The sequence below is a fragment of the Phocoena phocoena genome, chromosome 6 (assembly GCF_963924675.1).
Source record: "Phocoena phocoena chromosome 6, mPhoPho1.1, whole genome shotgun sequence".
In the NCBI taxonomy this organism is placed as follows: domain Eukaryota; kingdom Metazoa; phylum Chordata; class Mammalia; order Artiodactyla; family Phocoenidae; genus Phocoena; species Phocoena phocoena.
Genome location: NC_089224.1, coordinates 3123612 through 3148742, shown reverse-complemented (window position 1 = coordinate 3148742; position 25131 = coordinate 3123612). Strand labels below are relative to the sequence as shown.

At 41.6% G+C, this 25131-nt stretch overlaps 1 protein-coding gene across 4 annotated transcripts in view; it reads right to left on the bottom strand.

Annotated features, from left to right (window-relative positions):
* CLCN3 (chloride voltage-gated channel 3) overlaps positions 1–24251 on the bottom strand; it is a 69437-nt gene extending 45186 nt beyond the window's left edge. For 3 of the 4 annotated variants that reach the window (XM_065879669.1, XM_065879670.1, XM_065879673.1), the window contains exon 1: positions 24092–24251. In XM_065879669.1, the coding sequence (XP_065735741.1) occupies positions 24092–24251 (160 nt within the window). Of the gene's footprint in view, positions 1–554; positions 634–24091 lie in introns of those variants that run through there. The other variant, XM_065879671.1, reaches the window with a different exon arrangement.
* Positions 24252–25131: the final 880 nt, after the last annotated feature.

Here is a 25131-nt window from a genome sequence, read left to right as displayed (position 1 = left end):
AATAATCAGTTTATGAAAAATGAAAAAAGGGCAGTTTAATTAACATGTAACCATTTCTGGCAGTGCCTGCCGAAAGACTTAAATGAATGCTGGGCGCTTTTCTGGCTTTTACAAACTACTGACTCTTATTTTTTCTGATGTGTAAAAATGATCCCATATGTTTTTATCATATAAATTTTTACCAGATACCTGTGGAAGACAATGTAATCAGCTGAATGCATGCTAAATAAAAATATTCGTATAAAACAGTGTTCCTCTCTACTGCCATTTGAAAGTGTTCTAAAAGGCAGGTAAGAGCTTCTCCTAGGAATTGACGTTACGGTGCAGGGGCTCCACGGTAACCGGCAGCAGCTGAAATCCAATGGCACGGGGACACGCACCGGATTTCGCGGTGTGAAGTAAGGTGGAGAAGCGCCACTGCCCGCGCCACCCAGCAGGACCGGGGCGCGCTGTGACGGCGGCCGCGATGCGCACGCAGGGAACAGCCGGACCGGGACCCTCCAAGGCCCTCGAACCCTCGGCCCGGGAGCAGCCCCGCCGCCCGCCCGCATTACCTCGCCTGTGCAGTTCCCGCAGGGGGATGCAGTCTCCTCCCCCGTCGTAGGGCAGGTAGGGGTCGGAGGCGGCGTCCATGGCGGAGGTCCGCAAAAAACAGCGGAGGGAAAGCTCGCGAGCTCACCGCCCGCGCGCGCCCCGCAGCCCCGCCGCAGCAGGCTGGGCAGCCGCCATGCCCGACCGGTCGGCGCGCGCAGCCCCGCGGGCTGACGTCACCAAGGTGCCACGGTTGCCAGAGCGACGGGCTCGCCTCCCCATCAAGCAGGCCCTGCTACGTGTGACGGTGACTAAGCCCGGGGGTGACAGACCAAACAGCTTCCACAGCAAGGGGGCAACCACAGGACGGCGACAGAAACCGTACTTCTCGGTTTCCAACAGAGAGCTCTGAACGGAAATTCTGCCTGTCCAAAACGCATGAACCTTTTCACTCCTAATGGAGATACATGCGAGCGACACTAATAAGGCCGTGTGATTTTACAGTAAAAATATACTAATTTGTAGGTGGTAACGTCACGTGAATCATAAAGACCTAGAAGATACCAAAGGCTTCAGGAAACTTAGGTTTAAAAGCCTATTCCTAATTATCTAAAATGTACTAATGCGGACTTCTACTGTGAATTCAAAATTTCAGTAACTGTATCGGTACTAATCCCCTTCAGCAGCCTCTTATTTCCTTCCTTCAAGGAACTGGCTAGTAAGACATTCCAGGTTTGAGGAGAAAGAAACGTAACATCTTAAGTAAATAACTTGGCTAGTTGTGAAACTGCAAAAAGAGATGTATGTACTGGGTGGGAGATTTCCTCTCTCCTGACTTCTTTTCCTACCTCACAAAGATTTTTGTTGTGCTAAAAAATAAATAAAATAAAAAGGCTTTTAGTGAAATATGTCTCGAAGTGCACTCTGTCTCTTTGCTAGACATTTTATGAAATTCAGAAATAAAGGAACTCTTTGTTTCAAACTGTCATTCCAACCAAAAGGAAAAAAAAGCTGATGCTCATTTAAGTTGAGTTCAAACTTTTACAGCTGCCTCTCAGGTGATTACAATAGGAGATTCTCCTTCTGAAATAGCTATGGCGGGACGATGCCACTAATCAAAACTGTGCTATTCACTAGAAGCAGTTCCACAGGACTCAGAGGCTTTGTAAAATTTGTTTTCCTAAGTACTGAATGAGCCAACCCTAAGGTCTACTCCAATTCAATGATTTTATATGAGAATTGGGGGCAAGAGAAGGCAAGAGAGGGCTCAGATGGCAGTAAAGAGAGAAATTATATTCGTCTAGTACATCTTAGTTATTTGGGAACTTTGTAAAACTTAGATTAAATAAAGTTTTTATATTTCAAAAAGTTTGAACCTCAGAAAGACATACTTTCTCATAAAATCCCACCTGGGATTTGGGAGAAAAGGTTCTGGGAAAGGAATATAGACTAGTTACTGCCATAGGACTATTCCATCTAATTCTGATTCTGGCTATTAACATTTATGAAATGACCATGGGTGGCTTTCTCCATTTTCTGTATTTTTCCAATTTTCTTGGAAATGATTTTTTTCCTTTTTCTGCATGGAGAAAGGCGTCAGAGCCCAGCAACTCCACCCTCCCCCCCGTCCCCCCCCCCCCCGCCCTGGCACAACCCTGTCCCGTCCGAGCCCCCAACCACCCAAAATGATTTTTTGTTGTTGTTGTTGTTGGTACGCGGGCCTCTCACTGCTGTGGCCTCTCCCGTTGCGGAGCACAGGCTCCGGACGCGCAGGCTCAGCGGCCATGGCTCATGGGCCCAGCCTTTCCGCGGCATGTGGGATCTTCCCGGACTGGGCCACGAACCCGTGTCCCCTGCATCGGCAGGCGTACTCCCAACCACTGCGCCACCAGGGAAGCCCCGAAATGATTTTTTTAAACAAGGAAAGCGAACTTTTAAACAAAGAGCTAACTTTGCTAAATTAAGTATAAATTTGGTCCTTTTTGGTACTTTGGTGTGTTAAGTTCTACTAGTATAAGACTTTTAAAAAATATATGCTATATGGCATTTATAAATAATTTAATTTTTATACTACTTACATCCTACCATGCCTTTTTTTTTTTTTTTTTTTTTTTTTTTTGCGGTACGTGGGCCTCTCACTGTTGTGGCCTCTCCCGTTGCGGAGCACAGGCTCCGGACGCGCAGGCTCAGCGGCCATGGCTCACGGGCCCAGCTGATCCGCGGCATGTGCAATCTTCCCGGACCGGGGCACGAACCCGTGTTCCCTGCATTGGCAGGCGGACTCTCAACCACTGCGCCACCAGGCAAGCCCTCTACCGTGCCTTTTTATAAAATGAAAAGCTATCTACAAGTTTTCTTGGTAATTTGTAGGCACTCTCTTAACCTGTTTTTCCTGATTTACAACTTGGTCATACAGGAAAAATGAAAATGACAGCTAGCTAACACTAACTAGAAGGGGAAGAATACCTCCCCTATAAAATACATTGACAGTGTTGCATAGATAAAAGTTTTGTAGCATAAGTAAAAAGTTTTGAATATTTTTAAAGAACAAAACATTTGTATATGTATGCATGTATATATAATATGTCATGTATCTGTATAGAGTTAAGTTTCAAATGAGATATACCAAACTTAACAGTTATCACTGAGGAAGTAATGAGGTGGAAGTGGGGAGGATGATGGTACATTCAGTTTTCACTTTATATAAAGTTCTACATTGTTTAAAAATTTTAAACAATTACTTAATTTTGAAATAAATGATTACTTTTGTAATGATAAATCTGAAAATTAAAAAAATTGCAGAAATGAACACATTTCTCATGCTTATGGGGTCCATGGCTGCCACTTTCTCCTAAAGTAAAAGAATTATTATTCAGGCTAAGGTGCTTTCCAATTACACTTTAGAAAGGGAAGAGGTAAACTGGAAGGTGTGGCCAAAGAGGACTTCGACACAGATTAGGTATTATCAGACTAAGAAGCTGAATTACAGTTAAAGAGAGCAGAAGACACATTCAAGAACTCCTAGGCACGGCTGTGGTGCAGGGCAGGGGAATGCTCATGTCACCTACAAATTGGCACTTGCCATCTACCTCTACAAGGATCAAATCCTGACCCGCTGCGGCTGCTGGCCTTCAGCACCCCCTGAGAGGAGTTCAGGGTGGAGAGCAGGAAGGAGGCAGGCACTCTGGGCTCTGGGGAAAACAGGCAGAACAGGTCTTCAGATAGATAGTTTTAGGAAAAGATTTTATGAGCCCAATTCTTGTATCTCCTCGTATCTAGAAAAGCACTAAAATCTTTCTTGGTGATGTCTGCTCCTCGTGACTAGCAGAAACCTTCTGCAAAAAATACGTGCTTGACTGCATGTACTCCCTGTTCGCCACAATCACATATATACTGACCTTGACCCCAGCCTCTTCGGAGCACTTTCTCAGAGCTCTCTGAAATGCTGTCTCCCGGGCTATAGTCCTCATTTTGCCCCAAATAAAACTTAACTCACAACTCTCACACTGCGGTTTTTTTTTTTTTTTTAGTCCACACGCGGGACAGAACCTCTGCATAAAAAAGGACTTAGAATTTCAAAAGGCGGAGGTACTTCTACTTCCAAATACACCCTCCATTCTAACCTCAAACTGATGTGGGATTCTGGAGGTGTGACAATCAGGGAGGCACAGGGCATGATTATATGATTATAACCAGGCACTATAACTACACATACATAACTATATGTAATGTTCAACCTTCAAGCCCCTCTGAACCCACATGATCCAAGAAATCTACAACATTAGAAGTGCTTAAAAAATAAAAAACAAAAATGTTTTTTATCTTTAGATCTAACTACCAATTTACAGAGGAAACAGAGAAACATGTTAAAGGACAGCTCAGGAACACAATCAGGAAAACTCAAAAGGGGAAACAAATGACCTGATCTGTTCGTTTCTTCAACAAATACACAGTAAGAAAAAAAAAAAAAGGGAAGGGGAGCCCTATAGAATTTTTTTTAAGGATTTAAAAGATATATCAACCAGTTTCAATGTACAATTTTTTATGAAACAATTGGGGAAATGTGAAATAGACAAGATCATTGATTACAAGGAATTATTTATTTTTTAGATGTAATAGCCTTTAAAAGAATTATTATCTTTTAGACATACATAATGCAATATATAGAGAAAAACAGCAACCCAGAGTTGAAGAGTATAAAACAGACCCAATGCAGAACTTGGCTCAATGTTCTTTGGGTTAGGATTTGCATGCTCCTTTTTTTTTTTTTTTTTTTTTAATTCCTTTAAAAAAAGACTTGCAGGGCTTCCCTGGTGGCATAGTGGTTGAGAGTCCGCCTGCCGATGCAGGGGACACGGGTTCGTGCCCGGGTCTAGGAAGATCCCACATGCCGTGGAGTGGCTGGGCCCGTGAGCCATGGCCACTGAGCCTGCGCGTCCGGAGCCTGTGCTCCGCAACGGGAGAGGCCACAACAGTGAGAGGCCCGCGTACCACAGCAAAAAAAAAAAAAAAAAAAACAGGAACTAACACAATACTGTAAATCAACTATACTTCAATTTAAAAACAAAACAAAACCCCAACAGGAGTTTCTGTGACAAACTCAGCTAAAATTTACATGGAAATGAAAAGGCCCAGGAATAATTAAGACACTTAAAGATAAGGTGAGAGGACTTGCTTTACCAGACACTGAGACTGTTTATAAAGTTAGAGTGATTAAAACAGAGTGCTTTTGACATAAAGCTAGAAAAATAACCAACAGTACAGAATAGGGAGTCTAGAAATAGACCCTCCTTTACCTATGACCCTTGATATATATCAGAGGTGGCTCTATAAAAGAGTGGGTAAGAAAATTTTTTTTTTAGTAAGTAGCATTGGTACCACGGGCTACCTCCATGAAAAAAAAAATTAAATACACCCTTATCCATACACACCCACAAAAATCACTCAGATAGACTTGAATGTGAGAGGCAAATAAAGCTCTTACAAAATAATAGGGGAAAATATCTTCATGACCTCAGGGTAGGGAAATTTTTCTAATGACAAAAAGCATTAGCCGTAACACAAAAGATTATGACACAGGACCACATTACAATTAAGAACATCTGTTCATAGTCTGTCCATTAGGAGAATGTTATAGACTGAATGTTTGTATCCCACCAAAATTTATTTATTTATTTATTTTTTGCGGTACACGGGCCTCTCACTGCTGTGGCCTCTCCCATCGCGGAGCACAGGCTCCGGACGCGCAGGCTCAGCAGCCATGCCTCACGGGCCCAGCTGCTCCGCGGCATGTGGGATCTTCCCGGACCGGGGCTCTCAACCACTGCGCCACCAGGGAAGCCCCCACCAAAATTTATATATTGAAAACTAAAAATTTTATATATTGAATCCCCAATGTAGTGGTATTTGGAGGTGACTGGATCATGAGGGTGGAGCCTCGTGAATAGGGTTAGTGCCCTTATAACAGAAACCCCAAAGGGTTCCCTAGAGGACACAGAAAAAGATGGCAGACTATGAACCAGAAGCAGCTCCTTCTCACCAGACATGGAGTCAGCCAGTGCCTCAATCTTAGACTCCCGGCCTCTAGAACTGTGAGAAATCAATGTCTGTTGTTGAAGCTACCCAGTCTGTGGTATTTTTGTTATAGCAGCCCAAACAGACCAAGACAGAGAGTGAAATACCACCCACAGAATAAAAGATATTTACAACACATTTAACAAAAAGCTTGTTTATAGGAAATAAATAACATTTACATACCTCTAAGACAGATATGGCAATAGAAAAATCAACAAATGACTTGAATAGGTACTTCAAAAATTTTTTCAAATGGCTCATCAGCATGACAAGATGCTGAATCTCTTTGGCTACCAAGGAAATGCAAGTTAAAACCACAATCAGAATCCATAACCTAGCCAGCAGATGGACAAACTTAAAAGTCGGACATCATTAAGTGGTCGGTGAATGTGGAGCCAGGGAAGCCCTCATACATGCTTACCAGAGTGTAAAGTAGAACACCACCATGGAGAACATAGCCTACAACCCAACAAGTTCACACCCAGACCAGTGAAATTTGTGCACATACCCACTAGGATACATGGATAGCATTCAAAATAGCACTGTCTGTACCCACCAAAAGCTGTTAAGAACTCAATGATCCATCAGTAGTAAAATGAGTAGGTATACTGTGGTGTATTTATAAAAAAGAATGATATAGTCTAGAACAACATCATAAACGCTACTACTTGCAGCAAAGAAGATTCTTCAAAATCATGCTGCATAAAAGCAAGAAACGGGGCTTCCCTGGTGGTGCAGTGGTTAAGAATGCCTGCCAATGCAGGGGACATGGGTTCGAGCCCTGGTCCAGGAAGATCCCACATGCTGCAGAGCAACTAAGCCCAAGCACCACAACTACTGAGCCTGCGCTCTAGAGCCTATGAGCCACAACTACTGAGCCCATGTGCCGCAACTACTGAAGTCCACACGCCTAAAGCCCGTGCTCCGCAACAGGAGAAGCCACCGCAATGAGAAGCCCGCACACCGCAACGAAGAGTAGTCCCCACTCGCCGCAACTAGAGAAAGCCCAAGCGCAGCAACGAAGACCCAACACAGCCAAAAATAAATAAATTAATTTTTTTAAAAAAGCAAGGAGGGCTTCCCTGGTGGCGCAGTGGTTGAGAGTCTGCCTGCTAGGGCGGGGGACACGGGTTCGAGCCCTGGTCTGGGAGGATCCCACGTGCCGCGGAGCGACTGGGCCCGTGAACCACAACTACTGAGCCTGCGCGTCTGGAGCCTGTGCTCTGCGACAAGAGGCCGCGATAGTGAGAGGCCCGCGCACCGCGATGAAGAGGGGCCCCCGCTCGCCGCAGTTAGAGAAAGCCCTCGCACAGAAACGAAGACCCAACACAGCCAAAATAAATAAATTAATTAATAAACGCCTACCCCCAACAAAAAAAAAAAAAAAAAAGCAAGGAAAAAAATTTTACTGTATGATTCCATTTATTTAACCTTCAAAAACAGGGCAAAGCTAAATTATAATCCCATTGATGCATACTTAGATGCTCAAACCATAAAGTAAAGTTTAAAAAGTGACTAGACAAAGAGAAAACAGTATTTATCTCTAGGGAAAGGGAAGGGGTTGTGATCAGCAAGCTTCTGGAGTACAGTAATCCTTTATTTTCTTAACCTGAGTGGGTTGCAAAGGTGCTTGCCTTGTAATAATTCATTAAGCTGCAGAAGTATGCTTTACGCATTTTTCTGATGTGTGTTATACCTCACAATTCAAAAGTCTGAAAAGTTAGAAATTTATCCTAAATATCTCTAATTCTACTAACATTTAGTGTGGATTTATTATTCTTTTTTTCTTCCCTATCCTAAACCCCTCTAGTCAAATCTTATTTACAGTGTCAATCAGTTACAGATAACAGGTTCATAAGTATCTACACTGACTTTCACTTGTTCTAAGCACAGATTCTTCCAAAGAACTTCCTCTAAATGATAGTGTTTTAGAACTGTTTAAACAGGTCCACAGACTCCCTACGATTTTATGTATTTACTTCAGCTGATGATTTTATAGGCTTAGTTCATAACTCCTGAAGCCTTTTTCAACTGAAATTTTTAACCGGAACCACAACACAAAACGGGATTTAACCGACTATTTTCTCAATTCTCCCAAGAACAGTTCATAAGTAACGCTCTACGTGCACAGGAACAAAGTCAATTCATTACATCATGACATTAGGGTAAGAGGGGTAGAGTACATGTACCAAACAATTATTCATTGACCGAGTAATTTTAGTTAACTTTCTATGGACTTCTTTTTGTGGAGCAAGACAGCCATTACAGGTGACATTTGAGGTACAAATCCTCAGGCTCTATATATGAAAATCAAAACTAAGCTCACTTCTTTCCAATGACCTTCCTGAGGATATCCAACCAGTATTTGATCGGCTTTCCATTGGTATTTTAGGCTAATTTCACCAAGGCACCACTTTACAATACCAAGTTCTTGTTCCTAGTTCATTAGTAACATCTTGAATTACAGCACTTCATAAACTTAGTATGGGTTAGTTCTCCCTAAATGTGTGACCTAACCCTTATCCAAGCACACAAATTTGCGAAGTCCCCTACTCCACACGTATTAAGTAGGAAATACAGGTGCAGAAAATGTTTACAAGGTAGTTGTCAACAGAATGTGAAGGGTGTCATATGTATTAAGAACATTGCTCAGAATAAGTATCAGATGAACCCTAGAATTATTTGCTCATTTCTAAAAATAATTCTGAGTAGACTGTTTGAAAGAGGTCTGACCTTCTGCTGACAGATAACCATTAAATGGTAGTGGCAGTGTTTTATTAATTTGATTTTAAGAATTTCTAAAAAACCCTTTACTGAGGATTCACAATGTAACCATTTCATGTTTTTTAAAGGGCTGAATTTATGTTGCCAAATTCAACTTTAGGGCCAAATGCCTCACTCATTAGGACCATGCCACCAATGTCATAGGTAGATGCCCGATGAAACTAAAATCAACTTGTCACCTACTGATGACATCATGAACAAACGTAACCTCTGAAAACCTGTAGCAAAGTCAGATTATCCTAACTCAGAATACATTTCTTGGATTTCTGAGCTATACCACAACTTTACACTATCAGCAATTTGTTTTTGCTTACAAATGTCCATGCAAGGAACTGAGTTCACTAAAAGATTACTCTTGGCTTACTTTATTAATGTTTTCTACCTGCAGCTGACATCAAAGAACTTCATTATTCTTATTCACAGGAAGCGACCAGCTCCAACTGTCTTAGCAGCATTTAGAGCCTTTAGCAACAATCCTACCATCCATTTGCAAACCACTGTATTCACTACACATAAACAGCTATTAATAAATGCCTTCCTCCCAGTAACTTTTGCTAGGAATTTAGAATACATTCATGTATTCAAATATTATGCAACCATTAAAAATTATTAAGGTAAGCTTTTGTAACATAAGGCAATGCTTTTAATATTAACGGAAAAAGGTCCCGCCTCATTCATGGCATTACCAGCTTCATGCGCTAGGAATACAGAACACTCAACTTTCCTTTCACCCCCAAAACCACATCCAAACAATCAGCACGTCTGCCTGATTTCACCTCAGAAGCTATACTGAATCCGTCTGCTCTCCATCTGTCACTCTGCCCCTCAGAGAACCATCACCTCCCTTTGACCTACCACACTTACCTCCCTGCTCTCACTACCTTCCAACCCACCTGCTCACACGGCAGCCGAATAATCTTCTAAAATTACTAACATATTACTCGCCCATCACTCTTTAGGAAAAAGTGCCCAAACCTTAAAATGCAGGATTTCAACCTCGCTTAACTACCTCTTCAGCCTCAGCCCCTCCCGCCTCTAGCTCCTAACTCCTTCCTCCCTGAGGGTCCCCCGCCTGTACCTGCACCTGTACCTGAACTCCCAGGGCCCCCACTCCACCCTCCCTCACCTGCCCGACCCCTCATTTTTCAGTTCTCGACTCCAATGGTGCATCTTAGATTCCCCCCCACCACATGTCCTCACACCCGTACTGCTTCTTTACAGCATTTCCCACAACACCACTGTAACTGGTTCTTGTGGGATTATCATTTATTTTAACGGCGCTCGCTCTCTCCCAGTAGAGCACAGACTCCATGAGAGAGACGTCATTCTTGTTTGCTGCTCTATCCCGAGCTCCTGGCATGGTGCCTGGCCCATAAAGGAGGCTAAGAATTATTTGCTGAATGGATTATACATAGAATTAAGTCTAGAAAAAAGATACGAAAACAATCAGCTATCCATGGGTAGTAGGGTTACAAGTCATCTCAATTTACTACCTTTTCTCATTCACATCTTCTGCAATAAGCACATTTGCTTTTATTATTCACAAGTTAATTCTTTCCTACCCATATTTTACAATAAACGTTACTTTGGACTGATTTTATTTTATTTTTTTTATTTTTTATTTTTTTTATTTTTTATTTTTTTTTAAACATCTTTATTGGGGTATAATTGCTTTACAATGGTGTGTTAGTTTCTGCTTTATAACAAAGTGAATCAGCTATACATATACATATGTTCCCATATGGGGACTAATTTTAGATTTATAAAAAAAAAGTTGCAAAGATTGTACAAAGAGGTCCCGAATCCCTCTCACTCAGTTTCCCAGGCTGTTAACATCTTATGTGTCCAGGGCACATTTTGCTCAGCTAAGAAACCGACATTGGTACATTACCACTAAGTCAAGCCCAGACATTATCTGGCTCACCAGCTTCTCTGTTAGTGTCCTGTCTCTATTCCAGGGTCCCATCCAGGGCACCACATTGCATTTAGTCAATGCATCTCCCTCCACTCCTCTCGTCTTGACAGTTTCTCAGTCTTTCCTTGTTTTTCATGACCCTGTCCTGCAAAACATGCCCTCAGTCTAGCTTTGTCTATTGTTTCTTTTGTGCTTAGACTGGGGTTATGGGTCTTTGGAAAGAATATCACAAAGGCAAGTGCCCTTCTCGTCACGTACTGGGGGTATGTGACATCCATATGGCCTCAGTACTGGTGGGAACATCCAGTACTCAGTTATCATTTTCCCCTCCTCCATTCTTTGCAAGTAAGTCACTAAGTCTAGCCCACCCTCAAAGGAGGAGGTGGGAGTTAAGCTCCTCCTCCATGAGGGTGGAATAGCTACATAAATTATTTGTAATTCTACATGGGAGACTTGTCTTTTCCCCATTTATTTATTTGTATGTATATGTACTCATTTGTATTTATCTTACACTTTACTTATAATCCAATTCTACCTTACTGGTTTTTGCTCAAATGGTTCCAGGTTTGGTCACTAGGTACTCTCTCAGGTTGGTTCCAGCGTTCCTTTGACACACCTTCATCTTTCTGTTTTTGAGCACTTCCTTCCTCTGGTACTACACATACCCTGGGCTCATCTTGTATTTTCCCTGCCCCGGGTCTAGAATTAGCATTTCTCCAAGGCAAGCCAAGTCATCACTAAGCCCTGAAGTTAACCATATAAGATTATTGTGAACCCAGGATAATCTATGTGAATGTCATGATGTAATCTGTTTAATGGCTACACTAAGTATAAGTAAGTTTAACCTTTGAGCACCCAAGCCAAAATTGCCACCAAGGACTCTCAGGTATAACAGCAACATTTGCACCATTTCTTTTACTATATTCTTCTATTTTGTTTTCAAAACTAATCTGAGTTGGGTGGGTAGAATAGATTTGATATTTTGTCTTCATTTTTCAGATGAGAAAAATGAGAAACAGAAGTGATGACAGTGACGACCGTCAGGGAGCTGGATGTAACACAGACAGTATATTCCATCCTGTGCCTTTTCCCTCCTGGATGACGATGACACTGCCACTTTGGGCCCCTGTGCAATACACCTGTAACAACATGGGTGAATGACAGTTCCCACCACTCCACTGAATATCCTACTGGTTTCATAGATGTCCAGTTAAACCAAAACTTTTCTCAATACACCAATATTCGTTCAATAAATAAAAAGGAAAAAAGACTCCTAAACACTATAAAATAAGACTAGCTAATATGTTAAACAGATGAATATTTTATAAAGTAGCAAACTTTTAACAAGCTTCTACTGGATGTATGCCAATATATTAAACACTGTAAGAAGGGAGGATGAAATAAACAACATCCGTGGCTGTCCACGGTTCACTAATATCCCAGCCCCACAAGATTCAGAAATAAGGAAAATAAGATTGCTCATCAAGAGTTCAGATACGTCACCAGTACATAATGGATCGGCTCTAAACAGAACAATGCAGACAGAAAAACTAATGGCTTACAGGCCAACACAAATTAGTAGGATAATTAGACAGAAGGATAGTGGGCTTAGTCTAGGAGGAAGGCAAGTTACAACCAAAGCAAATAAGAAAAGTCAGGAAAGCAAACATACGACAGAAGCAACACAGTTCACAACACAGGAGAGGCCCCTAAGCTGAACCTGAGAAGTCAGGGAAGGCCTTCTAGGGGCGTGAGGTGTAACCTGAGAAGCAAAGCACGGTACTAACTGGTATTACAGGCAGAGGAAACATATTCAAAGACCTGGAGATATGCCGGCCAGGCACAAGCCCCAACCTGACATTTACAACGCCCAGCACAAGAGAACCAAAGAAGGCCCATTTGCCACATGGCTAAATTTTAAGTTATAAAGCAAGTTAAACTATTCATGAAATATGTTCTATCTTCCTACATTGACAAATACACCTTATAGTGAGTTGGAAGTTTTGGCTCAGTTTTATAAATCTGAAGACAAATTGGTGACAATTTGGAAAACACTGCAAAGCATTTAAAAAAAAAAATCCATCACCCAGGGGAAAAAATAATTATTTTGGTGTATCTCCCTCCAAATTTGTGCGGGATATGTGTGTGTATATAGTATTTTAAGAGAACTGGGATCACATTATACAAACAGATTTTACCCTTTTTATATAAGCCCTTCCATTCTTATAGCTTCTAATACAACACAGCAAGTCACCTTATTCAGTCACCCAATGTGCATTTTGCAGCGGGCTTATCTTAAGTCAGAATTCTCACAGTATGGTCACGTGTGCCCCACAGACACCACCACCCACCCCCCCGGAGATGCCCAAGATCTTTTGCAGGGGGTCTGTGGGGTTAAAACATTTTCATAATAACACATTTGTGTATGACTGAAATGACACATTTGCACCAGTTTCCTATCGCTACTGTAACAGACTGCCACAAACTGAGTGGTCTGAAACAATACAAACGTGTTCTCTTCCAGCTGCCGAGGTCAGGCGTGTACAATCAAGGTGTCTGTCGGGATGCGCTCCTTCTGGAGGCTCCTGGGGAGACTTCTCCCCTTGCCCTTTTCAGCTTCCTTCTCCGGTTGGGCCGCGGCCCCTTCCTCTTAGTACCCCAGCCTCGGGTCTCAGACTCAGCCTCCTGCCTCCGCCTTGCAAGGAGCTAGCCAGATTAATCCAAGAGAAACCGCTCCATCTCAAGACTCCTCACTTACTCAAAACTGCAAAGTCCTTCTACCATGTAAAGTAACCTGATTACAGGCCCCAGGGATCTCGGAGTGGGGGTGGGAGGGTTAGTGAGCCTCCACAACAGCATCTGTCTTTTTCACTCTACAGTATTTATGGTACACGAGTAATAGCAGGTACACGGCTGGCACCCAGCACAAAGCCAAGCAGGGGCACCAAGATGGACGAGCAGGCACTGTACTCTGTGCCACCACGTCACCACCAGAGAACAAAGGCCTGTTTCCCTTCCAAATGTCCTTCATAAAACAGTAAAGGTTATTCGCTTTACGAAATAGCAACTCTTGAGTATACACCCCTTTAATAGGAAGAATACACAAAGCCTTTTTTAAGTATACCGTGGAACAATTGTTCCTTCTTGAGGAAAAGCAAAAATTTAAGTTTGGAAAACTTGTATTCACCAGTGTGAGCCTGACAGCTGCCCGGCACTTAAAGACTTCTGATGGGATTGTGGGATTGGTGGCAACAAAATGTGACTTGTTGGTTTTCTGTAATAAAATGTGTGAACATTAGCAAGATCTGCATAAATCTGAATTATGGGCTGAACCATGCATGTCCCACCAAATGCATATGATAAAAGCCCTCGCCGCCAGCACCTCAGAATGTGACCAGACTTGGAGGTAAGGCCTTTAAAAAAGGTAACTGAGGCTCAGTAAGGTCACTGGGGCAAGGCCTAATCCAGTAGGACTAGTACCCTCAAGGAAGAAGCAATTAGGACACAGATATACACAGACCATGTGAGGACACAGGGAGAAGACTGCCATTTACAAGCAAAGGAGAGAGGCCTCAGAAGAAACGAACAACCAAAACCTCCATCTTGGACCTTCAGCCTCCAGAACTGTGAGGAAATTAATTACTGTCGTTTAAGCCACCCAGTCTGTGGTACTTTGCTACCGCAACCCTAGCAAACTGATAAATCAGTGCCTCAATTTCCAAATGACTAATGCATATTATAAAAGCATGCATGGGTGATAGATCCATTCGAAAGCACAAGATAGGCCAACGGATTTTAATGTAACGCAACACAGAAAGTTCATTAGTATGGGTTCACTTACCACACTGCAATTAACCTTTAAGAAATTACCCTCTGCCGAGTTTGGGTGTAGTATCAAAGAAGGAGATCCACAATGATCTGCAAAGGCTATGAAATTATTTCTTCTTTAACTATGTATTTGTATAAGGTCAAATTTTCTTACATATTTCTCATAGGTTTCAACTGAACAACACATTACACGAAGTTGAATGAGGAAGCAGATCTAAGAATCTAGATGTTTCCTATTAAGCCAGACATTAGAGAGAGTTACAAAAACAGGAAACGTTGCTCTTCTCACTCAATTTATTTTTACTTTGGAAAACAGCTAATTTTTCATAAAAAGTGTTATTAATGTTATAACGAGTTGTTATTTTTAAGTGAATTAATAAAGGATTGAAATTTAATTTTTAATACGGTAAATATGGATAGCTATAACCTACATTTAAAAAAAAAAACAAGCTTGTTAGGGTCCTCAATAATCTTTTAAGAATAGAAAGGGATCTTGAGAACAAAAAGGTCTGAGAACTATTGCCTTAAAAGGTATACTTAAATATTAGTCAAAGCCAGGCATTTTGTGAATACTTTTTTTTTTCAATGTCTGTGGTAGCTACTCCCTTTAAAATCTATCAAAGCTGCAATCATCATGATCTTGTCACATGGGACATAAGTTTTGGACCTTCTGTTAATCATTTACCTATGACTTCCAGTAGGCACAAAATTATTTTCAAAACAAAGACCCCCAACCCTGCCCACTTTTCATTAAGAGGCCTTCTAGTGGCTTCTATTCAGTCTTAGGTTTTGTTAGGCTTTTCAACTTAAGGAAAACGAGCTGAATGTAAGTAAATAGCTCCGTTATAATTCCGAAATATAATTCTAAAATCACTGCTATCTAATATATATCAAACCTTCAGCAAAAAAAAATCACGATAATAATATACCTTGATGACTTCTGAAACTCTTCATACTGTCCATCTATTCCAAGATACTCTAACATACACATATGGATCCTGCCAGATCATCATAAATAATCAATGCCTGTACCATATAATACAGTACCCTTGTGGAATTAGGTCTTGTGATTCAAGTCAGCAATACTGATGGATGTTATCACAAAAGCCCTGTGAAAATCACTGCTGTTTACTCCAAGCAAAGTCTTGAAAATCAGTCTAGTACATAGATAGGAACCACTTCATAATGTTTCTCAAAAATGGATTATCTTAATATCAGTAATAGAGCTTCTGCTGAGAAACTGATTGGGTTTTTCTCTCATAAACACTGTGAATCACTTAACTAAACAGGTTCCCTCATTTCACTTGCTGCTACAAAGCTTAGAGCCAAATTCCTAGTCTCCCCTCAGAAAGTAAGTAGTATATCGCTAATGTTTTCATTGGCCTCATTCATCTCTACATTTTATGTCATTTCAACCTGTTTTCCTTTTGTTTCAGCCCTCTCAAATACTTATGTTAATTAATGAATTTTGTGTATCTTTATACACTGCCTTACGTCCTTTCTTTCAAATGAAGTAAAGCATTAGTATATTACTCACTGTAAATACATTCGCACTTTTACCTAACAAGATGTAAGATCCTGGTTAATATGAATCCACTTCTAAGAAACAGCACAGTTTCCTGGGGCTGACACCATGCTTCTGTGTCTAGCAGGACAAAGGACTGGACCCTGGACTGGGAGGTTTGGCCAAATCCTAAGAGGTATCCTGTAGATGGTCAGCCAGCTTCTGGCATGGTCCCTCTGCATCCACTTCGCCAGGCCTTTCCTGCTGAAATTTCTAGTAGAGACAGTTCTGACAAACGCACCACCCAGAGGGTATGTGACAAAATCACAACATTTTGAATAAATCTAACAGTAGATATGCAAATGAAAATGCTGGAATCTCTTGTAACAGCTCAGAAGGTTAAGTGGTTTTTTTTGTTTGTTTTGTTTTGTTTTTTGCAGTACGCGGGCCTCTCATCACCGTTGTGGCCTCTCCCGTTGCGGAGCACAGGCTCCGGACACGCAGGCTCAGTGGCCATGGCTCACGGGCCCAGCCGCTCCGCGGCATGTGGGATCTTCCCGGACTGGGGCACGAACCCGTGTCCCCTGCATCGGCAGGCGGACTCTCAACCACTGCGCCACCAGGGAAGCCCCTAGGTAAGTTAAGTTTGAGCAGAGGTGGAAGGGTCACAAGACCTAGAACAGAACGATCCACCTCTCAGCCCATGCAGCTGTATGTGGTTTCTGAGTTCTGAGGCTCAGGATGCGATACATATGTGAAACAGAATACAATCATCTATGTGATGTCTCTGCATTCCATTCCCAGTAATTATATGTCTCAAGGTCTTGGAAAAAAACATAACACCTGACATTTGAATTTAGTATTTCCAAAGTTGGTTTAAGGTTCTCTACAGACAGGAAACGGAAGCTATCAGGAGCGAGTCCTCTGGATGCTACCGTTCCTTGCCCACTTCCTCTCTCGGTTTGTGACACTACCATCTACACACAATCTAGAGAGCTGGGAGTGACTCCTGATACAGCAAGTAAGCCATACTATTCACAATTCACGCATGACGAAGAGGGATATAAGAATCTAAATGTTAAACTCATTACCATCATTAAAACGAATTAACCGTTGAGAGTTAATTTGCTGAACAGTGGCCGACTCTACTTTTTACCCCGTCAGTCAGTTTTCTTACTCCCAGTGAGAGCCGTACATTTAAGAATAACACTTCAGTTGTACAGAGGAATGCGCGTGTGTTTCATCTTCAATGAAGCAAGAACCTTATGGTTCTCTTTAATGAATACAACTCTGACAACAAAACCTTGGCACTCTCTTCCTGCTACTTGTAATGAAAAATTTTGCATTTTCCAAAGAATCTGAATTTTAGACTAAAGTGACTCACTCAATATACTTAATATAAATACATATCAAGTGTAATTTTTCAGCTTTTCACTAGCTTAGATTTTCGATACTACTAATTAGTCGTCATTACTAAGGGTAACTTCTATTTTTTAGTCACAGTGTGTTCTGGATTATTTAGGATTCACTCTAAGCAGACAAGGCTGATTTCATTTTTGAGATTTGGGTCCAGCTCTTTGCTTTCAAAACAAGGGCTAGCTATGTAACAAATAAGTAACTCAATTATCCAGTGGAGTCACAGGAGTCCAAAGTGGTTTATCTCTACAAGCTAAATCCTAATCCAGAGTCGTATTTCAGTTTTAGAGCTATATCTCTTTTTAATACTACCAGCAATGTTCCTGACATCTCACTTGAACGCTAAATTAAAAGGAAATTGTTCAAGTTGGGGGAACAAAGTCTAATACACCTAAAGGGGAAGGAACACAGGAGAAAAGAGTACCACTGCTAGTTACAGAGGAAAAAACTCAGGCAAAGTGACTTGCAAGGGTTACAGAGCGAGTAACTGGCAGAGCCAAGATGTAAGTTCAGGTCTACAACTTGAAAGCCAATGAACATAAGATATCTACTCAACACATATGCCAAACACTACCAGTTCTTTCCAGCGATTAATTATTGTTTGGTATTCTAGAGAGATATTGAGTCATAAAAGAATATTTAAGACTCAACTGGGGCTTCCCTGGTGGCGCAGTGGTTGAGAGCCCACCTGCCGATGCAGGGGACACGGGTTCGTGCCCTGGTCCGGGAAGATCCCACATGCCGCGGAGCGGCTGGGCCCGTGAGCCATGGCCGCTGAGCCTGCGCGTCCGGAGCCTGGTCTCCGCAGCGGGAGAGGCCACAACAGTGAGAGGCCTGCATAATACACACACACACACACACACACACACACACACACACACACAAAGACACAACTGCTTGTCCATTGTCTACTTCCATGCTCCATACACAGAGCAGACAGAGATGAGCTCTCTTCTTGGGCACCTGCCTTGGTCCGGGCAGGGAGGTCTCGCTGAGGCCCGCACTTCTACCGCAGGACTGTCCTCTCCCAGCTACTGTGAACAGAACCACTTCGGCTCTGCTGAAAGAAAGGGTATCACCATCCTACCAAGGACATTCGCTGTCTCACAACCTAATACCTTTTCCTACCGCTGGGCCTTCATGCATTATCTCCCTTTCCAGAACACTCCACAATTCTAAACAGGTATTGAAATAATATCCTCTTTTCGAGATGTAAAATTTATAATCTGTACCACCCAATTTGACACTTAGATAGTTGTCGTCAACCGCTATTCCACAACTGGTACCTTCAACTAGGCGAACTCAGAGGACAGACTCTGTATGAGAAACATTAATGGTTGCTTACCCTATGGTCATTCCAACTTCTCCCTTGTTAACAGAACCTTAATTTTGTTTGGTCGGTAATGTGCCTAACTGCAAGGAACAAATCATGATTGTTCTAACCAGTCAGTAAGCCTCCCAGTCAGTGATCAGTCTAGGTGTGGTCACGTAACCCACTTCTGGCCAGTGACGTAAGAGTGTGTTCTGTGTTCTAGAAAATTGTCCTCCCTGATAGAGGAAAAAAAAAAAAAAGACTCTTTCTTCCCCACTTGCCCCTTCCTTCCTACGTGACACTGTGTCCTATGGAAAACCATGAGCGAAGACATCACCAACACTGGACGGCAGTGTGGAAAGATAGAAAGAGCGAGGTCCTCCTGTGTCTTTCTACTGCCCTGCATTACTTCTCTGTTTCACATACAGGGCCAAGGAGCTACTTAAACACAGAAAAGTGGGTATGCTGTTAAATTTCACCTGGTTTTTCAAATTATGAATACATGTGTTTAGCTGGTTTATAACTTGTAATTAAAATTAGGAAAAACTCCATCAATGATGAGGCGAGCCAATGATTAATAACAGCAAAATACTGCTGCTGCTGTTTTTAAATCAAAGAACATTTAACAAAACAGCCGGAGAAGGTACAAGGCATGAGAACCTGAAGTGCCAACATTGAGAGAAGAAGTGAAACAGGTAAACCCAACAGCCTTGGTCACTGTTTGCCCTGAGTCGTTTCCTGGTTCAGAGCAGCACCGTGACTGAGAGGCCCAGCTGGGAGCTTTCACCAGTCTCACGGGGCCACGGAGACAAAACCACCAAGGCAAGTGGACTTGAACGGGCCAATATCCAGGAGAAAAGAGAACAGTTCATGCCATGATGCTTTTCCCTAAAAATATCTACAATTCCTAAACTTCGTGAGCAAGAGGCTGAGAAACCAAGCACACGGCAGTGGTTAAGAGACTAAAATGATAAGCAGAGCTGTCATCAGTTTCAAAATGCCAGAGAGACAGAAACTGAATTTAAGGGCCCGAAAAAGAGAAAGTCTTCGTAAACACACTTTAGTAGGCTTTCTACTAAAATCCTCAAGGGGCTGTGCCCTAAAAATAAAGTCAGCCCAAAACAGACTAACCCTCAGAAAGTCTGAAACCAGGCTGAAAATTCTCTCCATCTTTGATGGAATCATTGTAATTGGATCCTAGACTACCTGCCTGCCAAAAAAAAACTAAATACACTACGGTGAAGATATCATCCAGAGCACCTATAATTATTTGTATACAATGTCCAGCAGTCTGTAAAAAAATTACAAAGCCCATCCATCCACAGTCAGGGCCAAAAGACTGAAAACCAAGAGGAAAAAGGGGCAAAAGATACAGACCCACAGGTGATCCATACATTAGAAGACACAGACTTTAAACAAGTGATTAATAGGGAAAAACACACACACACACAAACACTGAATTTCTCCCAGAATACAGAAGTCTACTTAAAAATAATCAAATGGAGGAACTTCCTTGGTGGTCCAGCATCAAAGAATCTGCCTTCCAATGCAGGGGACATGGGTTCAATCCCTGGCCAGGGAGCTAAGATCCCACATGCCATGGGGCAACTAAGCCCACGTGCCACAACTACTGAGCTTGCATGCCTCAACAAGAGAGCCTGTGTGCCGCAAACTACAGAACCCATGCACCCTGGAGCCTGCGCGCCACAACTAGAGAGAAGCCTGCGCACCACCGCTAGAGAGAAGCCCACGCGCCACAACGAAGAGCCCGCACCACAACGAAAGACCCTGCGTGCCTCAACAAAGACCCTGCGTGCCGCAACAAAGACCCGATGCAGCCAAAAAAATAAAGAAAAAAATACTCAAATGGAAATTTTATGACTGATAAATAACTGAAATTCAAAACTTGATAGAAAACAATGAGATAGCACTACACACCTGTTGCAACAAACCCAGAGCACTGACAACACCAAATGCTGACAAGGATGTGGAGCATTGGAACGCTCATTCGTTGCCGGGGGGAATGCAAAATGGCACAGCCACTCTGGAAGACAGTTTGGCAGTTTCTCACAAAACTAAACATAGCATTTGATCCAGCTATCATGTCCCTTGGTATTTACCCTAATGAGTTGAAATACCCAAATGAAAAAAGGAAAATACAGAAAAGAGCATAAGAGACACAAGGATCTCAGTGAAAAGATGTAACACATGTGAATGGAGTCCTAAAAGAGGGGTCGGGCGGAGGTGGGGAGCAGGGGAGATGGCAGAAACAGTATTTGAGGACACACTGGTCAAAATTATCCAAAGATGAAATAAAAAGTAAATAAATAAATCAAGTCACAATTCAGGAGTTCTAGTAACCCCAGCCGGAATAAATACAAAGAAAACCAGTTAGGCACACTATGGTTAAGCTTCTGAAAAACGAAAGACAACGAAAAAAGCCTTAAAAGAAGCCAGAGTAGGGGAAAATACAACTGATAGCTGACTTTTCAGCAGGAGGCAAATGACACCAAAATTACATCTTTAAAGTTCAAAGAAGATAACTGTAGATCTGGAATACAGCTGCAAAAATACCCTTCAAAAACAAAGGTGAAACAAAGGCTTGTAACTGTGTGAATTTATTGCTAGTAGATTATAATTAAAAGAAATACTAATGAGAGTTCTTCAGGCGGAAAGATAACTATCCCAGACAGAAACATGAAAATGCAGGATAGAATGAAGAGCAATGGAAAAAGTAAAGCCACAAAATCTAAATAGGCATTGACATAAGATGACAATAATAATGTCTCATGCAGTTTAAAATATATAAAGAATTAACAGAGAGGACAACAATGGCACAAAAAGCAGGAGGGGGGATAAAAACAGGTAAAGTATCGTAAGGCCCTTACATTTCCCATAAAGTGGTAAAAGTAGTAATTTATAGTAGAACTAATAAGAGTGTATGTTACAATCTCTAGAGTAACCCACCAAACAGAATATAAGAGAATGCATAACTAACAAGGTACTGGGGGGGAGAGAATGAAAGAAAGGAAAAAAAGACAGCTGTGACAAATAGAACATAAATATAGTAGATTTGAACTTAAATATATCAGTGGTTACATTAAATGTAAATGGACTACATTTACATAAAACCAATGTGAAAAACAAAACTCATATATATGCTGGGCTTTGGTACAAAGATAGCCAAGTATTTCAACGTAACCGAGTAAAAAGTCAAGAAACAGACGTATAGAAATACATCCACTTGACAGATGACAAAGATGTCAGTGCAGTACACTGGAGAATGGAAGGTTTTTTCAATATATGAGCCAACTAGTTATCCATATGGGAAAAAAATGAACCTGAACACTTAACTCAGTAATTGCAGGTAGGTTATAAATCTAAATGTGAAAGACACAAAAAATAAAACTTCTAGGAGAAAACGAGAGAATATCTTCTTGACCTTGAGGTATGGGAAGCTATCTTAAACAGAACACAAAAAGTATCAAAAATAAAGGAAAAGATTAACTGCTTTTCATTAAAATTGACGACACCTTCATCAAAAGATTCCATTAAGAGTGAAAAGCGGGCTTCCCTGATGGCGCAGTGGTTGAGAGTCCGCCTGCCGATGCAGGGGACACGGGTTTGTGCCCCAGTCCGGGAAGATCCCACATGCCCCCGAGCGGCTAAAAAAAGAGTGAAAAGGCATACCACAGAGCAAGAGAAGACATTTGCAATACATAAACCTAACGAAGGACTCAATCAGAATGCATAAAGAACTCTTATAAAATAGGCAAAAAGATTGAACAGGCACTTCAAAAGAGGCTATCTAAAAAGCCAATCAACATACCAAAGGCATTTAAACTCACAGGTCATTAGGCAAATGTAAATTAAAACCAAAATATGAGATTACTGCACCCACAATTAGAATAGCTAAAATTTTTAAAACCGATAACATCAAGTATTGGTGAAGGTGTGAAGCAACCAAAACTCACACACAGCTGACAGAATGTACAGGTTACAACCTGAGATGCGGTTCTGAGGTATAAATCCTACAGAATTGTGTACATGATATGCACTAAAATATATGTATATGAAAATTCTCAGCACCACTATTATTAATAGCCAAAATCTAAAAAAAAATATTTTAATTAAAAAACCTAAATACCCTTTAAAAATATATGATGGGTAGAATAGATAAATTGCAGCATATTTACACAATGGCATACTACACGGCAATGAAAATAAATTTAACTACTGCTATATAAACAAAACAGATGAATCAAGACATAAGTAAATGACACCAGACTCAAAAGAACAGATATAGTATAAATCCATTTATATAAAGTTTAAATACCTGCAAAAGTAGTCTGTGGTGATAGAAATCAAAATAATAGTTACCTTTGAAACTGGAAGGGGGAACAAGGGAGGATTCTGGGGGAACCAGTCATGTTTTATTTCTTGATTGAGGTACATAAGTGTGTTCACTTTGTAGAAATTCATTACTTTCCACGCTTGTGACATGATGATTGCTGTGATGGTTAATTTTGTGTCAACTTGACTGGACTTCAGGATGCCCAGATAGCTGGCAGAACATCATTTCTGGGTGTGTCCGTGAGGGTCTTTCCAGAAGAGATAAGCATGTGAATCGACAGACTAAAAACTTTGCTCTCTGCTTGATTTGGGATATCCTTCTTCTGCCCTGCGGCATCAGCACTCCTGTGTCTGGGCCTTCGCACTCAGACTGGGATTACGCCACGGGCTGCCCTCGTTCTCAGGCCTTTGGGTCTGGACTGGAACTACACCACCAGCTCTCCCGGGTCCCCAGTTTGCAGATGGCAGATGGTGGGACTTAGCCTTCACAATCACATGAGCCAATCTTTCATAATAAATCTCTTTCTACATGCCTCTCTCTCTCTGTGTATCCCATCAGTTCTGTTCTTCTGACAGCTCCAATTACAGCTGTATACCTCTCTGTACTATGTATACTACAATTTTAAAGTGTACCCATATACAAGGCTTTCTTTTGGGGTAATGAAAACTAGACACAAATGGTAGTTGCATAACACTGTAAAGGTACTAAATGCCACTGAAATGTACACTCTTAAAATGGTTAAGTTAATGTTACATGAAATACCACAGTGAAAAAGAAAAGTAACCCCAAAACTTGACCTCAATAAAACAATGTATATATTTATTAGCAGACATTCATGACTATAAATACTAAGAGTTGTAATGCCAAACTTACCAACTGCCGTGTCACCATCTAACAAGTTGTCATCTTCAGAAGTCTGAAAGTCCATAATCACACCTGCTCCGTCTAAAAGCTCCTCGTCACTACTCGCACTTGTTATACTGTTGTAGCTGTTTCTATAGTAGCCTCTATGAAACAGCTGCTCAGACTCCATTTAGCTGTCTGCTTACCTGAAAAAACAAAGGGGGGAAAATGGCTTTAACATTTTCCCAACATATAATAAAAATCATCTACTTAGGGCTTCCCTGGTGGCGCAGTGGTTGAGAGTCTGCCTGCTGATGCAGGGGACACGGGTTCGTGCCCGAGTCCGGGAAGATCCCACATGCCGCGGAGCGGCTGGGCCCGTGAGCCATGGCCGCTGAGCCTGGGCGTCCGGAGCCTGTGCTCCGCAACAGGAGAGGCCACAACAGTGAGAGGCCCGCATACTGAAAAAAAAAAAAAATCACCTACTTTAATAAGTCGAAGGAAACTTCTGATCTCTGTATTAAAAAATATATATATCCTAACTTGATTCACTGTAACAATAGCTAACTCTATTGTGTTAAGTCTTTGGGGATCATTTAATAATTCTATTCTCACCAAGAAGCTGTAAAAAGGAATGAAGAATTTCTTCAGGTAGTGGTATAAAACAATCTCCAAGATCAATTGTTAAGTTAAAGGACAAAGTACAGAGAAGGGTTTATAGTACACTACAATATATGTGGGGGGTCCCCCGAAAAAGGGGGGCTGTGGTAGAGGATGAAATACAGTACACAACTGGTTGTGTATGTACAGTCCATCTCCGGAGGGAGTTCCAAGAAAGCTCCCCACAGGGAAAAGGAACAGTGACTGAAGTACCAGGTCTGAGAGGGAAACTGTATGTCCCTTTTGAATATCTTACCAGATGCAAATACTAATTTTAAAATACTGTCATTTACACATTTTTAAAATTTCATTCTCCTTTCATCATTTTAAAATTTATTTATTTTTGGCTGCGTTGGGTCTTAGTTGCTGCGCGCAGGCTTTCTCTAGTTGCGGTGAATGGGGGCTACTCT